At 36.8% G+C, this 27,057-nt stretch overlaps 1 protein-coding gene across 16 annotated transcripts in view; it reads right to left on the bottom strand.

The window, feature by feature from the left end:
- Positions 1 to 27,057, bottom strand: part of RUFY3 (RUN and FYVE domain containing 3) — an 80,875-nt gene that overhangs the window by 34,571 nt on the left and 19,247 nt on the right. For 11 of the 16 annotated variants that reach the window (XR_009052482.1, XR_009052483.1, XR_009052484.1 and 8 more), the window contains exon 2: positions 11,671 to 11,724. The exons of the other annotated variants lie outside the window; for them this stretch is intronic. Coding sequence is in view for 7 of the 11 variants with exons in the window: in XM_057725428.1 (XP_057581411.1) it covers positions 11,671 to 11,724 (54 nt within the window). In the remaining 4 variants the exon portion in view is untranslated. The remainder of the gene's footprint in view (positions 1 to 11,670; positions 11,725 to 27,057) is intronic. 16 annotated transcript variants of the gene reach the window in all.

Here is a 27,057-nt window from a genome sequence, read left to right as displayed (position 1 = left end):
AAAAATGGAGAGCAACTTCTATGTTTCTAGTTTTGGTGACTATTTGACTGTTTCTAGATTTGGACAGTGGTGCAAATCACCTTGGCAGAAAACACCGCAGAAGTGGACTAAAGAAACCATGTAGAGAGTGAAGTGAGTCAGAAAGAGAAAACCAAATACCACATATTAACACATATATGTGGACTATAGAAAAATGGTACAGATCAACCGGTCTGCAAGGCAGAAATAGAGACACAGATGTAGAGAACAAACATATGGACACCAAGTGGGGAAAGTGGGGAGGGTTGGGGGGGAATGAATTGGGAAATTGGGATACCAAATTGTACACTCTAAATATATGCAGTTTATTGTAAACAAAAAATGCATTTCATAAATGTGTATAAAAGAATGTAAAACCATTGAATGATGGAATAAACTTCCCAAAGCCTGAAAAAAAAAAAGAAAGAAAGAATCCATGCAGAAATGATTGTAGTTATAATAAACTAAATTGGTATTCAAATCAAAGTCCTTTTAAGAGCGTATGTGTCTTCATTACACCTCTTTAAGGCTGCTAATTTCCATATGAGGAAATTTTAATGAGCTTTACAGACTCATATAGCTCATCTAGTCAATAGTGATGACAAAAATGGACCCAAAGTCACATAGCTAAGAGTGACAGTGAGTCATACTGTTCTGCAAACCAATCATCTAACCAAGACCCTATTTCATCTCCTTATAGAGAAATATTGAAATGTTTTATGAATAATTGAAGGAAAAATAAGTTATCTTTAACATTGTGTTAATATTAAGTATGTTACATCATACCCAATTCTTGGTAAAGTGGGAATAATTCATAGGTAGCACAACAGTAACTTTTATCTTAAATGTGAAACAAAACAGTTGTCATATAGAAATTTCCCAGTGATAACTAAAAGCATTAATATGAGATTTAAATTGACGAACTAACAAAGTTATCAAAAGGAAAGTTTACTTGATGTTCAGAATGACTGAAAACCAATAATTCCTAAATAAATCTATTTTGAACTTTTGCTATGAGTTCTTAGAGTATAAAATTAAGCACAAAATGAGTTGTCCCTGATAGTGAAAGAAATTACTGAAAGTACAATAAAGCTCTGGTAGTAAAACACCATTTACCTAGTCTGATGATACTTATTTGTACAAAAGAATTATGAACTTTTATTCAATCCTCATTTAAAATAATCAATAAAGTCTTAGGACCTTAGATTATCTATGTATCTATACCTGTATTTATCTATTCTCCTTAATGTCATTTCAGATATCATATAAGCTTCTTCTCAAGAATAATAAAGAGGAAATTCGCTTAAATAATATTTTCTCTGGGTTGAAATCTGTTAAAGGAGTTACTCAAGAAAATTTAACCACAAATTTATTTATCCTGATTGCTACCTTTTCTTACTAACAGCATAATCAAAGATATGCTTTGCTAAAATAAAGCCTTATCATCAGAAAGATTATATCCACCCATTACTCTTAATCTGTTTGATATGAATCATTTGTGCTAATTAGCTTATTACTTTGGGGCCTCAATTTCCTCAGCTGTAAACTTACTTGTTCAGTAATTTTTTTTTTTTTTTGATAAAGACATCATACGCCTGTATAATGACTAATTGCAGCACTAATTCTCAAGCAGGGGGCACATTAATATACCTGGAATGGGGAGAAACAACATGGTTTGGAAAACCCAACCAACGACTCTGATGCCAAATGAACTAGATCCTTGCCACTCCAAGTGTGGTCCTGAAACATCAACACTGGCATCACCTGGAACCTTTTAGAAATGGGAAAATTTGGGCTCCAATGGTACTACTGAATCAGATTCCGCACTTCAACAATAACCGAAAGCAATCTGTATATGCATTAAAGTTTGTGAAGCACTGACCTAGCTCTTCCAGCTCTAGCATGTCATAATTCCATGATTTCACAAATGGCTTTCTCAAGGGAAACCAATAAATACATTTATCAGCAGAAAGCCCCCAGCAGAAAGGAATAATAAAGATCAGAGCAGAAATCAACAGCAAATAAAACTTTTGAGAGAAATCAATGAATCCCAAAGTTGGCTCTTTGAAAAGAGCAACAATACTGACAAATATTTAGTTCTGACCAATAGAAAAGGAGAGAAGACTCAAATTACTAAAATCAGAAATGAAGAGGAGACATTACTATTCACCCTATAGAAACAAAAAGGATTATAAGGGAATACTATGGGCAACTGTATGCCGACATATTAGACAACCTAGATGAAAAGGACAATTTCTAAGAAAGATTAAACTACCAAAACTGACTCAAGAAGAAACAGAAAATCTGAATAGAACTATAATAAGTGAAGATATTAAATTTATAATAAAAAACACATCCCATAGAGAGGCCCAAACCAGATGGCTCCACTATTGAAATTCACCAAACATTTAAGGAATTAATGCCAATTCTTCACAAACAATTCCAAAAAAACAGAGGAAATGGAAACATTTCCCAACACATTCTATGAGACTAACATTACTTTGAGACCAAAATCAGACAAAGACATCATAAGAAAACTATAGATAGGTATCTCTTATTAACTACAGATCAATATCTCTTGTTCATATAGATGCAAAGCCCTCAACAAAATACTTGCAAACCAACTCTAGCAACATATAAAAAGGATTATATAATATGACTGAACAGTTTCTTAGATGACACCAAAAGCAAAAACAACAACAGAAAAAATAAACTGGACTTCACTAAAATTAAAAACATTTGCACTTCAAAGGACATCGTTAAGGAAGTAAAAAGACAACTCACAGAATGGGAAGAAAAAATGCAAATCGGATCCAGTATCCAGAATATATAAAGAACTCTTATAATTCAACAATGAAAGACAAATACAGTAAGTCCCCTACATACGAACCTTCAAGTTACGAACTTTCAAAGATGGGAACGTGTGTTCCCATGTCTGGTCATGTAAGTTAGTTCACATGTCTGTAAGATTACTGTACTGTAAGATTAAAAATGTTTTATTTATTTTTTGTGTTTGTTTATGTATTAATGTGTGAAATGTATTATAAAGTTATTACAGTATAGTACTATATAGCCAATTGTGTTAGTTGGATACCTGGGCTAACTTTGCTGGACTTAACAGACAAATTGGACTTATGAACACACTCTCAGAGTGGAACTCGTTTGTATGTAGGAGACTTACTGTAACCCAGTAAAAAAGAATTAGCAAAGGATTTCAATAGACATTTCTGCAAAGAAATACAAATGGCTAATAAGTATATGAAAAAAAACTCATGAGGAAAATGTAAATGAAAACCACAATGAGAAACCACTTCACATTCACTAGGATGGATACAATAAAAAAATTAAAAAGGAAAGCAGGTGTTCACAAGAATGTGGAGAAACTGGAACCCTCGTGCATTGTTGCTCAGAATGTAAAATGGTACAAATGCTTTGGAATACAGTCTGAAAGTCTTTCAAAAGGTTAAACCATATGACCACAAAAGGTTAAGCCATAGTCACCATATGACCTAGCAATTCCACTCTTAGGTATATAACCAAGAGAAATGAAAACCTATGTCTACATAAAACTCATACATGAATGTTCACAGCAACTTTACTTATAATAGCCCCAAAGTAGAAACAACCCAAATGTTCATTAACTGATGGATAAATAAAATATAGTATGTACAATGGACTATTAACCTAGCAATAAAAAAGAAAGAAGTACTGATACATGCCACAACATGGATGAATCTTGAAAACATTATGTTGAGTGAAAGAAGTCTGACACAAAAGGCCCCATATTTAATGATTCTGTTTATATGAAATGTTCAGAATAGGCAAATCTATAGAAACAGAAAGTAGATTAGTAGTTGTCAGGAATTGGTAGAAAAGGGGAATAGGGAGTGAATGCTAATTGATATACAGTTTCTTTATAGGGTAATGAAAATATTCTGGTATTAGATAATGGTGATGAATGCACAACTTTGTGAATATACTAACAACCACTGAACTGTACAGTTTAAAGTGAGGGCTCTTATGGTGTATGAATTATATCTCAATAAAGCTAACAAGAAAAAACCTAGAAACTTAAGAGACATAATAAAATACCCTGTATGGATTCTGATTAAAAAAAAAAAATCTAACAAGCAGACTTTGAAAATGGGCTGAATAGTACATACTAATAAGAAATTATTGTTAATTTTGTTAGATGTGATACTGAAATATCTACGGTGATAAAGTGATGTCTGAAGTTTGCTTTAAAATACTCCAGACAGATGTGGGGTTAATATATGAAATAAGATCAGCAAATATTGATAATTATTGAAGTTGGGTGATAGACACGTTAGGGTTTCTTATGCTACTGTCTCTATGTACTTGAAAAATTTCATAATTAAAAATAAGAAATTGATTCTGCTTTCTCTTGCTTCACATCAAGGTTTAACTGCTAGCCTCCAATAAGAATCTAGTGCGGTTTCCTTCTACCCCTGAACATGACAAAAAACACCTTTTGATTGGCATTAGCATTGAAATGACAAGCTTATTTGCTTATTTAACATTCCAAAACCAAAACTCTCACTTACTCTTGGTCAGGTATTATGAAATAATAAGAAATCCATCAATCCATCTATGTATCTAAGCCCCTAGTTCCTAACACAGAGCTCCTAAAACCCTAGTAATTTCTCAATGGATAAGAGCCATAGGTGCATCTTTTGTTATATTTGGTTTTTGTTTCTAGTTCTGAAATAGCTCCAAAGTTAAAGGTATTATAAAAGGAGCATCTTTGTTATTCATAACAAGTCCCTTTCAAACACAGAATTTATGCTAATGAGGTGAATTTTAGAAAGCCCTTAAGGATGGGAGGGCCAGTTGCCAGGGGGGACCAGTGGTATAAGAGGGTTGGAACTTTCAGCCATCCCCTCCCACCTCCAAATCCAGGGAGGGAAGAAGGGCTGGAGACAGCTCAAACATCAAAGACCACGATTTAATCAATGATGCCTACATAATGAGGCCTCCATAAAATCCTAAAGGAAAGTGTTCAGAGAGCTTGTGGTTAGTGAATACATGGAGTTGCTGGGAGGGTGATGTGCCCAGAGAAGGTATGGAAGTTTCAAGCTCCTTCCCACATACTTTGCCCTATGCATCACTTCCATCTGGCTGTTCTTGAGTTGTGTTCTTTTATAATACACCTGTAATCTAGCAAGTAAATTCTTTTCCTGAGTTGTCTGAGCCAGTCTATTATAAAACTTGAAGAGGGGTCATAGAAACCTCTGATTCATAGCTGGTTGGTCAGAAGGACAGGTGACAACTTAGACTTGGGATTGGCATATAAAGTGAGGGGGCATCTTGTGGAGTCTGTGTTAATCCCAGGTAGACAGTGTCAGAATTGAATTAGTATTGGAGAACTGGTGGTTGTGGGAAAACCTTCCCACACATTTAGTGTCAGAAGTGTTGTGAGCAACAGAGGAAAACACTTCTCTTTTAGGTATCTATTTCTCTAATCTTTAAAAGATGTCCATTTCTAATCCAGCTTGTCCAAGAGTTCATAAGAAACCACACTGATTTCTTCTTCACTGGCCTCCCATATCATAATATAATCCCAAACTTCTTCAAGTACCTTTACCTGAAGAATTCCATACCACAGAAGAATACCCAGAAGATTTCTGGGAACACCTAGAAGCTGGGACAATAGTCAGTCTTCTTTGTTTTGATGCAACATAAGAAATTTAGGTGATAAGTACAAATTCAAGAGTTCCTTACTCTGCTCAATTTATTCCACAGAAATAAGTTAAACATTAGGGAGCAACACAGTGATCTAGCACAGTTAGATCTCTGACCTAGAAGAGTTACAGCTGCCTCTCTCACAGTCCCTGAATGATATTGGGGAAATTTCTAGTTTCTTTATATCTAACCTGTAAAATATTGAGAGAGACAATCCTCCTTGGACTTCTTGTACTACTACGTCTTTATGGGTTGTATCAAGACAGCAAGGCCCTGAATGCTCTTTTACCCAGGCCATTTCTCAGGATTGTTTATGCAACTGATCATCATAAGAGAGGAAGCTTTCCTATTGCTTCCTACAAAAGCAACAGTTCCCCAAACTCAGTGTTCCTCAGCTGCCACACAGAATCACCGCATGCGTAGCATTTTCCTAAGCCATACAGTGTCTCCCAGCTGCAACTCTGCTGCAAGAGGAACTGATGCAAATATGGTGATGCTCAGGCTTGCAGTGTCATGAGTAATAAAGACTTTTGTTGTGTCCTTCGCCAGTATCCAAGAAACAGTAATAGGCTAATTTTTTTGTTTGTAAGTAGAGTTAACCCCAACTTTGACAAAATACAGGAACAAGCTCTACCCTTAACTCCCTGGAATACGGTACCCTTGTGCTCCAAATGAGACAACACAAAAGTAATATAGATAAAAGCATGATAAATTCCAGTACAGGATTTGAAATTCCTAATATGAAATTCACAGAAAACATGGAAGAGAGTATTCCAAGTGGGGAGAATGGGTACGTGAAGTGAGGTGAAGGAAATAAGAACGGAGTGGGGAGTTCTTCCTGGGGAGAACTGGAAGACAGGAAGGGTAGAGTCAAATGACCGGTCTCTGAAACTAGACCTGCATATCCAGGGAGCAGGCGATGGGAACCACTGTAGGTTTTGAGCAGGGAAATCCTATGATTAGAACTTTGTTTGAGGATGATTAGTTTGAAAGGATTATGCAAAGTGAATCTGAAGAATTTGGGGGAGAGGATCAAAATGGCTTGACTTAAAGAACTGGACCTGTTAAGGAAACAGAGGAGTTAAGAATAACCTAAAGTTTTTGCCCTGTGAGCCTTGAATACTGTGCTGAAAATGGAAATGAAAAAAATTGAATAACTGTTTTGGAAGTAAGAGGAAAAATCAGCTTGGCTTTGGATACAGTAAAGGATACAATGATGTGGAAGCATTCTAAACATAATTTTCATCACATAGTTGTAAATACAAACTAAAGTTTGGGTTTGGATAATCACTAGCAAAGAGGTAATAGTAGCAATGATTAGAAATAAGATGTTTCCATCAGAGGAGATGGTTTACACAGAAATAGAGGGATGCAAGGTTACTGGCCCAGCCTTTAAAGGGTGCCAGCAATTATAGGCTGGGAACAGAACCCAACATACTAGCATTGCTGGAAGAGCTCTTTTGCTTATATCTTGGTAGCTAGAGCTGAAATGGATATACACCAGAAAGGCAGTACAGGATACTGGACTATCTTTCAAACTAAAGGTCACAACACCTTAGTGGCGTATAAAAATTGATTTAGTATGTCCCACATAGTAAGGTTATGTGTTGTTTCATGAAACTTTTCTTCTAGATATTTAGAAATAAATGACGTGTGTACAGAGTTTTGAAGAAAAAGTATTTTTGAGAGTCAACCAGGTTTGAACTTTGGTATAGTGGTTAAGAGCACAAACTCTGGAGCTCGCCTGCTGGAGTTGGAACTCTACTTGAACCCTTCCCCTAGCTGTGTAACCCTAAGCAAGCTTCTCTCTTCTCTTCTCTTCACTTCTCTCGTCTCGTCTCTTCTCCTCTTTTCTTTTTCTTTCTTTCACTTATTATTTGGAGATAATTGTAGATTCATATACAGTTGTAAGAAATAATAGAGAGATATTCTGTACCCTTAACCTAGTTCCCCCAAAGGTAACATCTTTCAAAACTAAAGTAACTTATCACAACCAGGATAAGACACTGAACTATATCATAAGGATACCTCATTTTGACCTTTTACAGCCACAAGCACTTCCCTCCTGTCTCCTACCCCCTTATAACCCACGGCAACTACTAATCTATTTTCCATTTCTGTAGTGCTGTCATTTCAAGAATGTTATATAAATGGAATCATACAGTATGTAACTTTAAAAATGGGCTTTTTTTCACTCAGCAGAGTTCTTGAGAGATCCATCTAGGTTATCAATAGTTTGTTCCTTTTATTGCTGAGTAGTATCCCACTGGGAAAGTTTCTTAACTCTGTAGGCCTTACTTTCTTCATCCATAAGAGGATGATAGAGTTTTGAAGACTAAACAAGTTCATGTCTGTTAGGCATTTAGAAATGTTTGGGATGTATTAAGAATAAAAAATTGTTAGCTATCAAAATTATTATGGTCCTCCATAAATAAGTTTAACAATTTTATTTAACTTAAACCTTCATTGAATGTCTATGTGATACAGTACTAAATGCTGGAAAATCTCTTAGATATGTTCCTTCCATTTTTCAAAATGGCAGACATTAAGTCTTAACTCACAAAATATATCAAGGAACTAGAAAGCCATCTTGATCAGACATTATGTCACACAAGTATATTATTTCCCTAATTCAAGTAATGTCCCAGCCACTCCAGTGCTCAGAGAGATGAGTAATCTGGGCAACTGCAAATTCACAAAATCTGTTTAAAAGGTTTGTAATGAGTGCAGATAGGAATTCAGTATTTATTAAGAAACTAAAGATAATAAACCATGTGCTTTTATTATTTCATTTAATCCTCATAATTTCCTAGTGAGTTTCAAAACTTTTAGACTCAAATTAATAACATATAATGAGATGAGATGTGACATAATTGATCAATGTTGTAAGCATGATACAATTCCACCTTAAGAAGACATTTCATATTTTACCAGACAGGATTTACAGACGCATTGACTGTAAAATCAACCATCACTGTAAGAAATCAGTTCACCAGGAAAACCTTCAATCTTGTCAAAATCAAAACAAAGCAAAAGAAAAAGTAAACCCCAAAGCTAACAGTTCAAATCTGCGACCTCCTAAAGTTTGTTATTTTAAAAAGCAGACTTTCAGGAGTCTGGAAGCCAGTGTTAACATTCTGCCTACTAAAAAGCCACCTCTTATGACAGACACATCCATAACAACAGATAAGAAAAAGAATTAAAACAGCTCAGCAGTGAAGGTCTCCTCCTGAAAAGATCTGAGCATACATAATACATCAGCAGCTTTCTCCAGTTCTGACTGCAGGCTCCTCCCCAGACCCTGAGCTGCTATGGGTGTTATGTGTGGGTAATACTTCATAACTCATGTTCATTCTTGTTACAAGTACTCATTTACAAAAACTCTAAGTTATGTCAACAGCAAAATTCTAGCATTTCATATAACTGAAATGAGAGGAGATGTAGAAAATTACATTAAAAAGACAAGGATGAAATGACTCAAAAAAAGTTAACAAGTAAAGCCATTTTCCTTCCCCCACTCTGATTTTCTTTTTTTAAGCTATGTTCCAGAAAGACTTTTCTGTAAATAGATTCTTGGCTAATATTACTATATACCACTTTACTGGTAATCTACTAAGACCATCAAAGTAAAACAATTCACATCTTCTTACATGTACCCCTATGTTCACAGCAGCACTATTCACAATAGCCAAGACATGGAAACAACCTAAACGTCCATTGACAGATGAATGGATAAAGAAGATGTGGTACATATATACAATGGAATACTACTCAGCCATAAAAAAGAACAAAATAATGCCATTTGCAGCAACATGGATGCAACTAGAGATTATCACACTCAGTGAAGTACGTCAGAAAGAGAAAGACAAATACCATATGATATCACTTATATGTAGAATCTAAAATATGACACAAATGAACCTGTCTATGAAACAGAAACATAGAGAATACAATAGTGGCTGCCAAGGGGTATGGGGAGGGATGGAGTGGGAGGCTGGGGTTAGCAGATGCGAATGGGTACATATAGAATGGATAAACAACAAGGTCCTACTGTATAGCACAGGGAATTATATTCAATATCCTGTGATAAACCATAATGGAAAAGAATATGAAAAAGAATGTATATATGTGTATAACTGAGTCACTCTGCTGTACAGCAGTAATTAATACAACACTGTAATTCAACTATACTACAATAAAAAAAAAAACTTCACACATCTTCTGGGTTTTTCCCTTTTTGATATCACCTATGATAATCATTCACAAAAATTCCAGCAAAAAAGAAATGAAAAAGAGGAGACTGACTCTTGTAGTAGGCTTGATTCTTGCAGAAGTACCTCAGACTAAAGAAACAGAATTTTGCCAGGGCTAAGTCATAGGGAAGAGGTCTCTAAGAAGGGAATAGATTTGTTGGCCGTTATGCAGCATTTTTCTTCAGTACATAGTCTATTAAAGGAATCGAACCTTAAACCTATCTAGTGCCTGGTCAATAATAATAATAACAATGATGATGATAACGGCAGCTAACACAGTAAGCAGTGCTCACTGAATGAATCAACACTGTCCTCTTGTTTTTTCTTGTCTATGAACTGTCAATCAACTAGACAATACTGATTGGTTTTTTTTCATCAAAATATATAAAACTAATTATATTAAAAGTAGACTCAAAGATGGAATAGAAAGATAGTTTGACTACAGGAAATGAGATGAAACAGGGTAAGTTACTCATTCAAAGTAAAGTGCTGAAGAAGAAACTACTGGGCATCACTGGAGAGAGAAAACTGCCTTAGGTTTTTGTCTGGTGTTACCAAATCTACTGAGGACGATACTGTCCTAAGTCTGAGACGAATACCAAGGAGTTTAAGACAATCTTTTCTCTCCAGGATTTTACACTTTAATTAGGAATGCAAACACACAAGAATTAGAGAACAAGTAAAAAGTCTTAAGCTCCAAGTTCTGTAGGACTTGAGTGAATGGAGAAATGAACTGGGCCAAAGCTGTCAGGGATCACTTCATAGAGCTCTCACCTAGACTAACTGGGGATGCAGGGGGTGCAGGGGGAGGGAGAAGGGAAGTAAATGCTCTTGTCACAGGAACAAGGCAGGAGAGGATGGTGAGGGCAGCACATGAAGCCAGTGAAAAGGCCAATGTGGGCAGAGCGGTGGGTGGGTGTGTGCTAAGAGAGTGTCCACTGAAGCTGGGGGACTTTTAGTTGCCCAGCCAAAGTGGGAGAATGTAAAATGATAAAGTGGAGCCAAACTTCACTTTTTCTATTTTTATTGTAAAATGTATAAATCACCTTGAGATCCCTAAAGTTATGTGCCAATTACAGAAGAAATAATTATTGGTTTGGGGAACCTTCATACATCTGAACATATGTGCTGCTTTTCAAGGTAATTCCACCAGAAAGGAATGCTATTACATGACCAAGCTCACAGTGACTTTAATGTTATGGGAAATCTACAAATCAGAGCAACATGCCACACCTAAGAATTGAATATTCAAGATTTCAAGTTCCTGGTAGGTGTGTGTATATATACATATATATATTTCATGAATGATAAAAAAATTTACATCTTCCTAACAAATGAAAAAACAGCCATAGGAAAATGATAAAATCTTGAAATAAAGTCCCCTTTGAACATGTTATTATCCTAAAGGAACAGCATAAACATATATTAATCCCACTTTACTTGGAACCAGAAAGATAAAGATTTTAAGTGCAAGACTCTGAAGACCCTAATCCTGTATGAAGTACCTGCATGGAAAATCTGGCAAACATGCTTACTGCTCCAGTAACAGTCATGGGAAATAAAACCTAAAGCGGACACTTCCCCTTATGAAAACAATCAAAAGGTGGTTAGAAAATTATAAAAAAAAAAAAAAAAGAAAGAAAGAAAAAGAAAGAAAGAAGGAAAAAAAGCTGAAAGATGTTGGTGTGGCACGCACCTTCTGTATCATCGCGCATTTGCTCCACCAAATCTGTCAAATCCTCCCAAGAGTCTTTGCAAACGGCAAAAAGAAAGGAAAAGAAAGATAAAATGTCATGCAAGCCAAGAAAGAAAAGTGTTATTAAAAACAAGGTTTCAAAAGGGATAACTGAAAGGGAGATTCCTAGAACTCTTTGGGTTTAACCCAGAGATTAGCAATGAAAAGCGCTGGGAACATACCCAAGGAGGAATGTGACACTAACTGAGCAGAGATATCAACCATGACTATTAAATACATCTCAAAGCTAAGGTTAATAATTTCAAAGCTTCTAATAAAAGGAGACAGATGTATATCCCATAAAAAAGTAACAGATTTGTTTTTCCCATTGAAAATCAAGATTGGACTCTGTATCTAGTGCATACAACATTGACCTCATTCAGTATTTTTTTTGATCCCTTTAGTGAAGGTAAAAAAACATGTGGAATGTTTTTTAGACTTGAGGCCTAATATCATGATGTAAAACTAGTGACTTTTCTTAAAATAACCAAACAACAATCTAAATAACTTTCCCAAGCCCTCCACCCCAACAGTTCTCCTTCCCCAAAACAAAAATAAAGGAAAAGTTGCTGTTTTGGAGATAAAATAAATCACTTATAATTCAATACAAATAGATGTTTATTCAGTTAAAAGTCTAGTACTCTCTCCTACTATAAATTCAATGTTCTTGTATACAGAATATTCCATGTGAGACAAAAGGACACAAATATCACAATTACAAATATAACAGATACTTTAATATAGTGTCCATGTCTTAAAGTTGTAAGATCACTCTCTGTTCTGAAATGAATTTTGAGAACCTATAGAAATCCTTTTAAAAAATGGATTACATTCATCCTTCAGTAACTCTGAAACCATGATATTACACACAACTGCAATATCCATACTTAAACTCACAAAATCATGTGAATTTTACATATGTAAATATGCAACAAATACAGGTAAGTTCTCAGAGGATGAAACATAATAGACATGAGAAAATGGGCAAAGAATACTTTGCCTATGATACACTATCCTTCTTGAAAAATTTATCACGGAAGCCAGCATAGGAGCTAAAGCAATAACTTGGAATAGTCATCTAGAAAAAGAATTTATCATTTGTCCTACTCTCACTAGTTTATTAAATTATCACTGTAATTTAACTGGTAAACTTTGGTTCTCATGTGGCATAGTGATTTTCAAGTGGACTGTAAGGATACATTCTAGTGTCAAATATATGTTCAGTTATCCTGTAAAGACGTGCAAAAAAAAAAAAAATACAAATATATAAAAAGTTAAAATGTAAATGTAAATTCAGAGAACAGGGAAGCAGATGGGGATCTAGCAAGGGGATATGTGATTAAAATGGAACTTTTTTGAAAACTACACATATAAAGATTACTGGTTAGGTCAGACACAAAGACAGGTAATACAAAAAGTAATATGAAAGGTAATATAAAAAGAATGCAAGTACCTATACCCTATTACACTTCTACTATCTCCCAAGTCAAAAGTTTAGAAATTAATGACTTAGAAAACAAACCACAGCGGTACAACTCAGAGAACCAGCATTAAATTCCTAACTTCTTTCAACATTCCAAGTAAGTCACTTTATAAACAGAGGTAGGAGAACATGATGGTTCAGAGAACAGACTCAAGAGCTGGAACACCCGGGCTCACATCCCAGCTCCATCCCTTACTGGCTGTGTGAGCTTGGTCCAGGCACTTCATCTCCTTTTCCTCAGTCAGTTTCCTCATCTATAAAACATGGACAAGAACAGTACCTATCTTATAGCCCTGTTGAAGGAGTAAAAGAGTAAATACAGGTCCAAAATCTGTTATCTGAATATTTTCTGGCCAAATGTATTCTGAGATTCAGAATTTTACTTTTTCATAAAGGTAAAATGGAACATACTGAGGCCAACAAACATGCAGAACTAGCAGGGCCTGGGACAGCACTTCACAAGCAAGCACACTAGCATTTCTGCAGGAAATAAGTGGATATTCAAATTAAATAGAATAAATAAAGAGCTATAAATAGCCTTAAGTAAATTCAGGTCGTGTTTTAGCACCAAATGAGTTCAGGCAAATTTATGAAAAATATTTTTAGTTTTCAGAGCTTTTTTTGGATTTTACAATTGTGGATCTGTATGTGTAGAACACTTAGTGTCTCATACAGAAAAAGCACAATATTATTATTTTACAATGAATTTGTGTTAAAATATATATTTGCACACATGATTTTCAAGTATAATCCCCTAAAAATAGAAAATGCTGCAGATTTATATTATATAGGATTACAGGTTCATAAGAATGTATTCTTTTAACGATCATGTTAGTTTGCTATGTAGACTTGCCATGTGACCTTGCGAAAATCAGTAAGGTGACTATTCCTATTTTATTCTTCATTTTTTTTAACCAAAAACTCCATTTGTCAGCTAGTAAAAATCTACTTTACTAAAGCAAAATATAAGGAACCTCCAAGATTTGTGCAAAGAAGATCTCAGCAAAGTGAATTTCTAGGTGGAAATGGGTGGTGGGCACAAGGGATCTCTCTGATTTTCCCCTTGGCATGGTCCATCTAGAGCACTTTTCTGTTTCAACCAGACATGTTTTACTTTGTTTCTAAATCAAAATTTAAAACTATGAGGGGGCTTCCTAGGTGGCACAGTGGTTAAGAATCCGCCTGCCAATGCAGGGGACCCAGGTTCGATCCCTGCTCCAGGAAGATCCCACATGCCACGGAGCAACTAAGCCCGTGTGCCAAAAAAACAAACAAACAAAAAAATAAAACTATGAGGGTCAAAGTGATGGAATCAATTTAAAACAGCCCTCCTCTCCAGAAAGGTAAAAGGTATGTTTTCTCCTTTTAAAGCTGCTCCCCACTTTACCTTGGCATGCTCAGAGTTTTATTGTAATAAAGAATGGATACCATAATGTTCTTTATAAACCCCAAAGAAGGATTTATAAAAGATTTTTAAAAATTGTGCCCTCTGGAATATGTTCAAATTATTAAATCAACAACAATACAAAAGTATCTAATACATGAATCAAAGAGGTAGGTAGCAGCATGGCCAACTTTTGTTTCTTTCCCAGAACATTTCCTTTTTCTAGAGATAATGCTTTGTTGCCTTGAGCATGTTTTGCCTGGACTAAAAAACAATATTACCTTTAATTTGTATCATAATACATATTCACAAATTGCAAAGAAGCATAATCTAAAGCCTGGCTGCCTGATATAGAAGATAGGTCTGGATTAAAATTTTGCTCTAGATAAGGCATAATTCAGAGCTGTAGCAATCAGAATTGCGTCAGATGTGCACTATAAATGTTAAAGTGAACAGTAAAGGGAGGTTCCAAAGTTACTCTGGCTAAAGAGGCAGGCTCAGTTCTCACTCAAAACACTGACTCAAAAGGCAAGAATGTGTAGCTTAGAAATGCTAAGTGGATTGTCACAGGGTACGGTACCATGAGACCAACGCAACATCAGGACCACCACTCCCCTCTAAACACTGGGATTAAATGGGTAAAAATGCTGCTCCTAACAGACTCTATCATCTTATTTTTAAGATGCACATGAACAAAGACATCTTGTAAAGTCAAGAGATAAGAGACAGGCTGGAACTGTACAAACGCCCTGAATTAGGAAGCATAGTTTATTTGAGGTTCACTGAACCATTTCCTGGCTAAATGAGGAGACTAATTTACTTAGCTCTGGAAATATTTAATCAGGTGGTACTGTAAAATAGTTGCTCTTACGGTACATGGTGACTCGGTGACGACGCAGTGTGGTCTGGTAAAAGAGGCCCTGGCTTTGACTGGGCCCTGCATAGCTACTTCTTTTTTTTCTCTCGATGAGGGAAAGCTGAAGCTCCATCCCTCCTAAGAAACACTGGAATAGACTCAAAGTGCCTCTCCATTGTTTATGTACCCAGGCTTGTGAGATCTCTCTTCTTGATATATTCTCTCTTCAGGAGTATTATTACTATAGACAAGGGAGTTGCAGGGAAGTTCAGAGACAAAAGTAACCAAGTTACACTGTCTCCTTGAAGCTAGGTGTCTTTGAGTGTTACTTTTTAAAAGTTTACTACAGTTTCTTGAGGGGAAAGCCTTCCTGAAGTCCCAACCACTGATCACAAATAACTCTTTGAAAGACTGTTGTGAAAATAAATGTTAATTAATTTAAAGTACTTAGCAAATCATAGGTACTCAAGGTCAACTTTACATTTACAAGAAACCAATGTGTGAGATAGGATTAAGATGGCGGAGTAGGAGGACATGCGCTCACTCCCTCTTGCAAGAGCACCGCAATTACAACTAACTGCTGAACAATCATCAACAGAAAGACACTGGAACTCACCAGAAGAAGCCACCCCACATCCAAAGACAAAGGAGAAGCCGCAATGAGACGGTAGGAGGGGCACAATCGCTTTAAAATCAAATTCCATAAATGCTGGGTGGGTGACTCACAAACTGGAGAACAGTTATACTGCAGAAGCCCACCCACTAAAGTGAGGGTTCTGAGCCCCACGTCAGGCTTCCCAACCTGGAAGTCCAGCAATGGGAGGAGGAATCTCCAGAGAATCAGACTTTGAAAGCCAGCAGGATTTGATTGCAGGACCTCCACAGGACTGGGGGAAACAGAGACTCCACTCTTGGAGGGCATGCAAAAAAGTGTGCTCACCAGGACCCGGGGGAAGGAGCAGTGACCTCAGAGGAGACTGAACCAGACCTACCTGCTGGTGTTGGGGGGTTGCCTGCAGAGGTGGGGGGCAGCTGTGCCTCACCGAGGAGACAGGGGCAATGGCAGTGGGGGTTCTGAGAAGTGCTCATTGGCGTGTAGAGTCCACCGTTAGCCCCACCAAAGAGCCTGTAAGCTCCAGTGCTGGGTAGCCTCGGGCCAAACAACCAACAAGGTGTGAACACAGCCCCACCCATTAACAGACAAGCAGATTAAAGTTTTACTGAGCTCTGCCCACCAAATTGGATTAAAGTTTCACTGAGCTCTGCCCACCCAGACCTACCTACCATCAGTCCCTCCCATCAGGAAGCACCCACAAGCCTCCTAGAGAGTTTCCTCCACAAGAGGGCAGACAGCAGTATCAAGCAGTATCAGCAGTATTTTGTCTTGTGGAGCAGAAAACCACAGCCACAGAAAGATAGAGAAAATGAAAAAGCAGAGGACTTTGTACCAGATGAAGGGACAGGATAAAACCCCAGAAAAACAACTAAATGAAGAGGAGATAGGCACCCTTACAGAAAAAGAATTCAGAATAATGATGGTGAAGATGACCCAGGACTTTGAAAAAAGGCTGGATGCAAAGATTGAAAAGTTTACCAAAGGCCTAGAAGAATTAAAAAGCAAGTGAGAAGGGAGTGGCATGATATATTTCAAGTGATGAAAGGGAAGACCCTACAACCAAGAATACTCTACCCAGCAAGGATCTCATTCAGATTCGAAGGAAAAATCAAAAGCTTTACAGACAAGCAACAGCTTAGAGAATTCAGCACCACCAAACCAGCCCTACAACAAATGCTAAAGGAACTTCTCTAAGCGGGAAACATAAGAGATGAAAAGGACCTACAAAAACAACAACAAAACAATTAAGAAAATGGTAATAGGAACATACATATCAATAATTACCTTGAATGTAAATGGACTAAATGCACCAACCAAAAGACACAGACTGGCTGAATGGATACAAAAACAAGACTCATATATATGCTGTCTACAAGAGACCCACTTCAGATCTAGGCACACATACAGACGGAAAGTGAGGGGATGGAAAAAGATATTCCATGCAAATGAAAATAAAAGAAAGCTGCAGTAGCAATAGTCATATCAGATAAAATAGACTTTAAAATAAAAAATGTTACAAGAGACAAGAAAGGACATTACATCAAGATCAAGGGATCCATCCAAGAAGAGGCGATAACAATTATAAATATATATGCACCCAATATAGGAGCACCTCAATACATAAGGCAAATGCTAGCAACTATGAAAGAGGAAATGCAAGGCAGAAATAGAGACACAGATGTAGAGAACAAACACATGGACACCAAGTGGGGAAAGTGGGGAGGGTTGGGGGGGATGAATTGGGAGATTGGGACACCAAACTGTACACTCTAAATATATGCTGTTTATTGTCTGTTAACTGTATCTCAATAAAAGTACTTTAAAAAAAAAAAAAGAAGAAACCAATGTGTGCCCTGTATTATGATTTGGCTACAAACTGGAGTCCTCTAAGTATATTTGCCATAATTATTCAAAGGAAATAGAGGGAATGGGATTTTTAAAAAAGCTAAACTAACTGTTAAACACAGGGAAAAAAACATAAGTCAATGTAAGCAGACCAAGGACAAATTTAGCAGCGGAAGCACTGTTAAACTAACAATAATATAATTAGGTTGGTAACATAACAATAAATATTAGAAAAGGAACTGTCAAGCTAACTTAAAAAAATGCTGATAGGTCCTGTTATAACAAACCAGTAATTTAGGCCAAGGTCTATCTTCCCCCCAGAGTACAGTAAAAAACAAAAATATCAGCAAAAAAATACAAATGGTCCTAGAAAAAAGTAATATTAAGTTATTGTGATACTGCGACTTATAATAAGAAATATATATTTGGTTTTCATCCCCAGTCCCTGACATAGGGCTCCTGAAACCTTATAAATTCCTACGAATACCAGGAGCATCTTTTGTTCTAATAAGGTAACTCTGGGTGGTCTCCTGAATGAGAGCTGGTCCCCATAATTAGAAACTTGGAATTATCAGCACCCCTCCCCCCCACTTCTCTGGAGAGAGGAAAGGGGCTGAAAATGGAGCTAATAATTGGTCTTGACCTTGCGAGGAAGCCTCCTTAAAATCCCAATAGTATGGGGTTCAAAAGTTTTCAAGTTGGTGAACACATTTATGTACCAGGAGGGTGATGTATTCCTACTGGACAGGGACAGAAGCTCCTGCACTCTGGGCCCTCCCAGACCTCAGCCTACATATCCCTTCCTCTGGCTGTACATCTGTTTCCTTTATCATATCCTTTAATAAACTGGCAAATGTAAGTAAGTGTTTCCCTGAGTTCTGTGAGCTGTTTAGCAAATAATCGAATTCAAAAGAGAGGAGGTCATGGGAACCTGTGATTTGTAGCCCAGTTAGATAGAAGTGATGGGTAAGCTGGGGATCTACTACTTGCAATCGGCAGCTGAAGTGTGTGTGTGTGTGTGTGTGTGTGTGTGTGTGTGTGTGTGTGTGTGTGTGTGTGTGTGTGTGTGTGTGTTTGGGGTGGGGGGAGACAGTCTTGAGGGTCTGAGCCCTTGACCTGTGGGATCTGATGTTATCTCTAGGTAGACAGAGTCAGAAATGAGTTAAACTGTGGGACACCCAGCTGGTGTCGCAGAATTGCTTGGTATTGGAAAAAATACCACACATTTGGTGACAAGAAGTGTCAGAAGTGAAGTGTTCTGTGTGAAAGTAAAAGAGGAGAAATATGTTTTACCAATACAGTTATCAACATTTGAGCCATTTAATATTTACTGATCCCGAACAAGGAGCAAAGGGCTTTACTAAGGCAGTTAGTACAGTTAATCTATACAGAAAATACAAAGATGAAATATCCACAGACATTGTCCTTGAGGAGAACTAAGTAACTAAGACACAAGGTAAAAAGGGATTGGTATTAAAAAGATAAGAGAAGATAAAACAGATTCCTAAGTCAGGTGAGCAGCTGGATGACACAGGGCCTGACCGGGGATGAAGAAAAGGGGCCTCCACCCCATCAGGAGACCCTTCATCCTCTTGCCTGAATGGCTGCAATGGCAGAAAATAACATCTCTTATTTATTGGATCTCAATTGGGTAGCTGCTGCCCATAGAACAGGACACTGCGAAATTCTCAGATAAGACAGAGTACATCTCACACATACCCTAAGTTTTACAGCTCTAGGAGAAAGAAAAAAGAAACTCCAGCAGCCTTTTCATCCCAGAAAGTAAACTCTAGCAGTCTTAGAGAAGTGTGAAATTTCTCACTGTACAATCAACAGTAAAACTCACTCTGTTCTGCTTAGGACACTGTCACTAGCTTAAAGAAAAAAAAGAAAGAAAGAGAAACAGATAAAACATTCAGTTTACAGCTGCTGAATCAACTGTCCTAAAAACACCACAGCTGTTTCCTTTGAAAGTTCAGATTTTAATACAGCGTGAGAAACCACAACCAACTGCAGCAGCGAAAGATAAAAATGAGCTGCAAAGAGGCAGCCAATATAAAAAGTCATGATACTATGGCATTAAAAAAAATGCTTTTAATGTTTATGGCAGCTTGGAAATGTGTACAAAAAAGTAAAATACATTACTATTTGGCCCAGAAATTCCACTTCTAAAAATGAAAATGGTTCAAGTGAAAAAGTGTTCAGGTTATAGACATAATGATGTACCAAAACTGTTTGTATAACTAATTTAGAAATAACCTAAATGTCTATAATAAGGGAGTAAAGAAATTATGCTACATCCAAACAAGTGAAGACATTCAATGAGGCAGTACAGATTTCTATTTACTGATGTGGAGAGAGAAAGGGCAGGTCACACAAGACAGGTAGGTGATGATCTTACAGTTATAAAATTGTGCAAGTTTGTAAATGAACCCCATGTGTGTATATTAAAAATGACAATCTGGTTACTGAATCTTACTAGTGGTTACTGATAGGTGCTAGAATTTTAGGTGAATTCTACTGTTTTATATTTTTTACTTTTTTGTATTCTGTAACTCTTAAACATGAACGTATTATTTTTTATAACTAGAAAAATAAAGTTGTTTTCACTAAAATACACATATACATAATAATTCTAAATATATTTTCTAAAGAACCCCATTTTTTTCAATACGCTGATATAATATATATTTTATTTTGGGAAATTTAATTAAGATGAAAAATAAATACTTAGGGGCCATTTGACAATGTCTGTTTCAGTGCCCCACTACACGTGTTTCTCAGCTCATTAAGTTCTCTTATTCGTTCTCCAGCAAAGTTCAAATACAAAAAATTGCAAGGGAATGAATTTTAGTATTTACTTCCCTGTACTCAAAAGTACTTCGTAGCAGTCCCAATGGGGCCGGACAACCACAATGCAAAATCGTGCACTGTTATACTCTCCACCTTCCCATAAAGGGGTACAATCAACAAATCGTAAACAATACAGAACCACAACTGAAGAGCAGAGAATGCTGTGCGTGCTCTCAAATGACAGCCTTATTCTCTTCCTAGCCCACGTCTCACAGGTACCCAGGCTTGGGAATTCAACAGCTTGAATTCCAATCTGAGCTCCATCACTGAATATCAGTTATCTAATCTGGCACAGCATCTACCTCTGGAAAATAAGTATGTCTGTGATTAGCTTAGGACAAATAACCTTCTGGCATAGATGCTGATAACCCAAAGAAGAGTTAATGTGAACTATACCAAGAAAGGCACAAATTAAAGTAAAAGCTCTGTTCAAAAAAGGTCCAGAAAAAGCTCACCTATAGAGAGGAAAGACAGCAGTAAGGCACTGTAATTAATGACAGTGCACTAAAGCAGACTCCGGTGACAGGAGTACTAAAGAGTTGAGAAGAAGCTGAAAACAGACCTGAAATCAGAAGGAGGAGGCTAATTTTAGGGAGAGCACATCACAGTCAGCTCAGAGGCAGCATGTAGCTCTTCTTTGGTTTCATAACCGACTGAGGTGCAAATGGAAGTCTGCTGATTCTTCTCCCCCAGATTTAGGATTTTATAAAATCCCAGAGGCAAGTGGGTAGAACTTACCTTGCAAGGGTGACGAGCCAGACTATTCCCAGAAAAGAACAACAAGAGGCGGTGAACTTTGTCCAAAGAACTGTGTCTGGTAGGCTCCTGAGATGGTAGTAAAAGCTATAACCACTGCACTTGGAGAAGTTCACAAAGACTGCCTCGTGCATGCGTAATCACAGCTCGGAGAACCTGACCATGAGGCTACCTGGGCTGGCGGCAACAAATGTTCCAGTAATCTCACTGAGGGTAGATTACAAAAGGGGGAGTGCAAGAGGGAAAGCAAAGAACACCACCATTCTGTAAACCAGAGAATCCTAACAACTCAGGTTTTATTTTCTGAACAAAGGAATAAATCCAATGCTGTACTAAATGCACCTAAGTCTAAACACTGTGGGTCACCCGTGTGCACTGCATGCAGCATTTAGACAGCTTTGAAAACAAAGCATGTCAAAAAATAAACCCTGACCTGTGGCCTGGAAACACTCAAAATGTCTACCAGAAATATTAAAAAATTATACTGCAAACTGAATCTAAAGCAGGAGCGCTGCGTTTAGGGTATTTCTTCTATTCATGGATGTGGGAAACTGTCATGGAAGGTACTTAACTCTGAGTCAGACAGATGGATGATTGCACATCTACAGTTTTCATAAAGCTTTTTTCTTTAAAGAAAAAGTAACACTGTTTCATGATTATAGCAACATGTCCTCTTGTAAAATATTTGGAAGACATAAAGAAGTATGAAGACTATAAAAATCATCTGTAGTTCCACCATCCAGAAAAAACCACTTTTTACGTTTTTGGTAAATTTCCTTTCACTTGTGTGTACATGTATCTATATTTAAATCAAACTGTGACCACAGTGTATATGTGGCTTGGGAGACAGCTTTTAAAACTTACTATATTTTAAACAATACCCTATGCCATTAAATATTCTTCCACAACACCAGTATTAGTGTTTGTTGTATTGATGTTCTACAATTTATTGAACAATTTTCCTATTAGGCTATTTGAGTTGCATTTAAAGTTTTGCTACTATAAATCATAATACTGTGGTAAATATACATACCCATATATTTTGCCTCTATCTCTGATTTATTTCCTTAGGATAGATATCTGGTAAAACCACCGGAGCTTAATTTTTTTAGGCTCCTGATTCACACAGATAAAGTAATTTCCTAAAAGGCTGTACTAATATATACCTATTGGCAGAGCCCCACCTGAGTCTTCCCACACTTTCATCAGCATTGAATATTATTCACGGATATATTAAACAACAACAATAAATTATTTTGTTATACTAAACTTCCATTTTTGAAATAAGATACAATGAGTCTGGAATATGAGATAAATGATTTTTAAAAATTTAAAATACCCAGAGACCAGAAGTTATATGTAATGGAGGGAAGGTATTCCAATAATCTTTTTTTTAAAAAGTGATTATATTCTGGGGTTATGAGCCATTAATGAACTCACCTGAAGTGTGTTAGATAGCTACAATAAACAGTACACAGTAATATAAGGCCTTATGAAGGATGCAAAAGGAAAGTTTTGTCCTAAAGAATTTTCTGTATAATTTCATAAAGTACGAACCACATATGTTAAAATAAATCACCGGAGAATGATTTCAAGTACACTCAGTCAAGTGACACAGACAGTATCCAACGATTCAGGAGATGAAGGATATTGGACTTGTAAAAGAAGGTTCATGGATGAAGAGAGTCAAGGGTCCTTTCCCTTTCCTAATTTAATGTCAGCAAGAAGAACCTAAAGTGGGAATAGTATAAAAGCAAGAATAATCAGGGTTTCTGGGAAGTACAGAATCACAGCCTGGTTGAAACAGCTAAGCATTGAAAAGGAATTTGAAAAAACATCTGATAGCATACAAAATTTGTCTTTCTCTTTCTGACTTACTTCACTCTGTGTGACAGACTCTAAAAATGGTACTGATGAACTCAGTGACAAGACAAGAACAAGGACGCTGATGCAGAGAATGGACTGGAGAACTCGAGGTTTGGGGGGAGCAGGGGGTGAAGGGGAAGCTGAGAAGAAGCGAGAGAGTAGCACAGACATATATATACTACCAACTGTAAAATAGATAGCCAGTGGGAAGTTGTCGTATAACAAAGGGAGTTCAACTTGAGGATGGAAGATGCCTTAGAGGACTGGGATGGGGAGGGTGGGGGGGAGTCAAGGGAGGGAGGGAATACAGGGATATGTGTATAAGAACAGATGATTGAACTCGGTGTACCCGCCAAAAAATAATAAATAAATAAATTAAAAAAAAAAAAAACATCTGATAAGTAAAATTACCATAAGGACTCAACATAGTTACTGCTTCAGACAATCCATAATCACGAACGTTACTGTGACCACAAACAGCGTTTCACAGCATTTTGCACACCCACTGGAGAAACATTTTAATTTTAGCCCATAAAGGGGCTGCCTGCCCACCACGTCAGTTTCAGCAGTGTGCCATTTTTACTGTTTGGCAGCATCTGCCCAACTATGTAAATATTTTTATGGACTTCATAAAAATGGGTGGCAAGAGGAAAAAAAAAAACCCAAGTGGATAAAATGCTAAGGTATCCAATTTAATTGATGGCAATCACCAAGCATGCCCCAAACGACATGCCTTTGACCTCATTTGGATGCTTACTGGACATAAGCTGGCCAATGCCATGTTCAGTTGTATACAAAACTACTGGAAATATGTCACCAGAGACTGGGAAGAAGATGTTCCTCATTACATGCAGGTCTATTACACTCACTGAACTCTGAGTTAGGTGAGCTGCCTGTGGGTTGGATCGAGGCCACCCGAATTTGAATCCTGACTCCATCACTTACTACATCTCTGAATCTGTCAATCTGTAAAATGGGGTTAACAGTACCTAGGCTCAAAGGGTTTTTGTAAGGATTAAGTAAGATAATACATATAGATGACTTAGCGGAAATAGTTCCTGGCACAAAGTAGCTGCTCAATAAAAGATAGCATCTCTTCCTGTTATACCACCACCACCACATTTTCAAGAATATTCTCCATTCAATATAAAGGCTGCCTGAAACAGATTCTTGTAGGAAGAGAAATCATTTGGAGAAAATCTAAAAGTAGGTGTAGGAATCTGGATATGACACAATTAGATCCTGGGTAGTTGTGGAAATTAAAATGAAAGACAAAATTAAGTGTCTGCTGTGGAATGGAGCACATATATCCCTCTTTTATGCCCTAACATACAGCACTATTTGTTTGTTTAATCACAGCAGAAAACTATAATAGCCGGATGCCTTAAATCTGGTTTATATAATTTCATACACACACACACACACACACACACACACGTGTGTATACAGGTGTTGCATTAAATGCAGAAAGATCATTTACATATAGTTAAGTGATACTTTGGATATCATTAATATATGTTTACTTATGAAAATAATTGTAGCTTTGATTTTTCATCAACTTCAGTTAAAGTGGTTTCATTTAAGAATCTTTGAGCATTACCTGCTTTGTAATTTTCTTAGTAGAAGAAATACATGTTCATCATCAAAAATATAAGGGATTAAAGAAATTAAAATGTAAGAACTGAGAAAAAATGTATAAGGGAAGGTTCACATATAAATACGTGAAAATAGAAAGTCTAATCACAAATTTGCACGTTACTGGTGTTCAACATTAATAATAATAGTTTTATTTTCCTATTAATTGGGAGAAATTATTCTTAAGTCTTATTCAAGAGGGCTATTAAAATTCACATATTATATGATTTAATATGTACTTATTTTCTTAAAATGTGGAAGTAAATGCACACAATGAACTTACTCTGTTAAAACACTTCAGATTTTAATGTTAAAAAATAACACTGTGCACAACTAGAAAAGAAGAAATCTACTATTTCATTACTACCCCTAACAGTTTGTCTCTGGTAGGGCATGTGCTTTTATTAGTATTTTTCAAAGAGGTGAAAATTTACTGGAAAGGAAATTTGCAAAGAGGCTGAAAATATATACTGACAATCTTTCAGCTCTGGTGTTTGGGTCTCCTCCCCACTCCCAACCCACATCATCCCTTGCCTCCAGTTTATAACCAGATTAACTCCTGCACATCCTTTAGGTCTTACATTCAAACATCATCAAACTGGGAAATTCAAACATTATCTCAACTGGAAAATTTCCCTGGCACTTCATAAGAAAATATTTTTGACTCTGTACCAATGCATTGTGGTGATTGCCATTCACTTGTCAATAAGCTCAGAAAATACAGAGGAGTGGGCTTGTTCACTGTGCTGTACCTCGGGACCTAGCACAGTGTGGAGTATAAATTATAGGTGGGATACTTAAATGTATGTTGAATGAAGGGCCGAGGGTCTGATCTTATGATAAAAACTGCACATTTTTTAAACACTGCTTTTTTTTCTTTGGGGGTTCTAATGGACCCTAAGGATATTTCCCCTAGAAAAAAAAATGTGCAGATATAAAATTTTATATATAATTTTCTGGGTCATGGTTCCCAAATTTAGAAGCCCTGCACTAGACTGCAGTGAATTCATGCTATGAAGTTTCTTGCTAAACAGCCATTTGGCTTCCCCTGACAAAATGCCCAATGGGACATGCACTTTTTTCATTAAAACATATGCAGTTCCCAGGCAGGATGGGGTTTTACTGGTGTGCAGTGATATAAATGAGTAAAAGTACATTAGTAAACATCAATGGAGTTATCTCAGCACCAGACACTTTCCACAGTCTCCGAAAAACAAACATTTTCCATTTCATCTTCAGGGGATTTTTCCTTGCTTATTGTATCAGTAGAATACTCCCTATTGAATGGAAAAATCTGATACCAAATCTACTTGCATACTGTCCTTTGGGAAGTGTGGTCACTCTAGGTGTTATCTGGCTTTGAATTCCATGTCCAGTTCCTAAGGAACAGGATTGTCCTTTAGCAACTAAGTCGTTCACACTTGTTTTACAGCAGCCTCTGACATTTTTGTTTCACCTCTTTGCCTTGACTGTGAATTTGTTGAGGGCAAGGGCCACCTATTTCTGAGTCTCTAGAAATGGACTTTGCTTCAAAGGATGCCCAGTAAATATTTCTGACCACTTGACAGACCAAAACACACTCCTTGTATGTAGTGCGGTATCATTACTACACTCACAGATGTTACATGTAAGCTACTTCCTTATACGTTACAGTATAAGTGCCAGATACTCTCAATAAACACTAAAGCAGAATGCAACTACCAGGGGAAAACCGGAGAGTCATGCAGTAACAGCATGTCTGATGTTGGCCATCACATACAGTTCTCTATAATAACTCTAAAATCAAAGACGGGGCAGAGGGTCTCTTCTCAATGTGTCTGTTCAATGCAACATTTCTTCATGCCTCTTATTATCTGTATTTGAGGACATTTTCTAAGTCAAAAAAAAATTCAAAAAAAAATTCAAAGCTTACAGTTGTAACCAAATGGTATATTTTACTGTACTAAAGCGATCAACTGTTTCACTTCCCAGTGTCGGATTCCTCTCCTTTAAAAGAAGGTTTATAGGAAAACAAGTATTTCCTGAAAACTGAGTTTTATTTTTAACCAATTATT

The sequence above is a fragment of the Hippopotamus amphibius genome, chromosome 3 (assembly GCF_030028045.1).
Source record: "Hippopotamus amphibius kiboko isolate mHipAmp2 chromosome 3, mHipAmp2.hap2, whole genome shotgun sequence".
Classification (NCBI taxonomy): Eukaryota; Metazoa; Chordata; class Mammalia; order Artiodactyla; family Hippopotamidae; genus Hippopotamus; species Hippopotamus amphibius.
The sequence above is the reverse complement of the archived record's forward strand: the minus strand, read 5'-3'. Positions and strand labels throughout refer to the sequence as shown.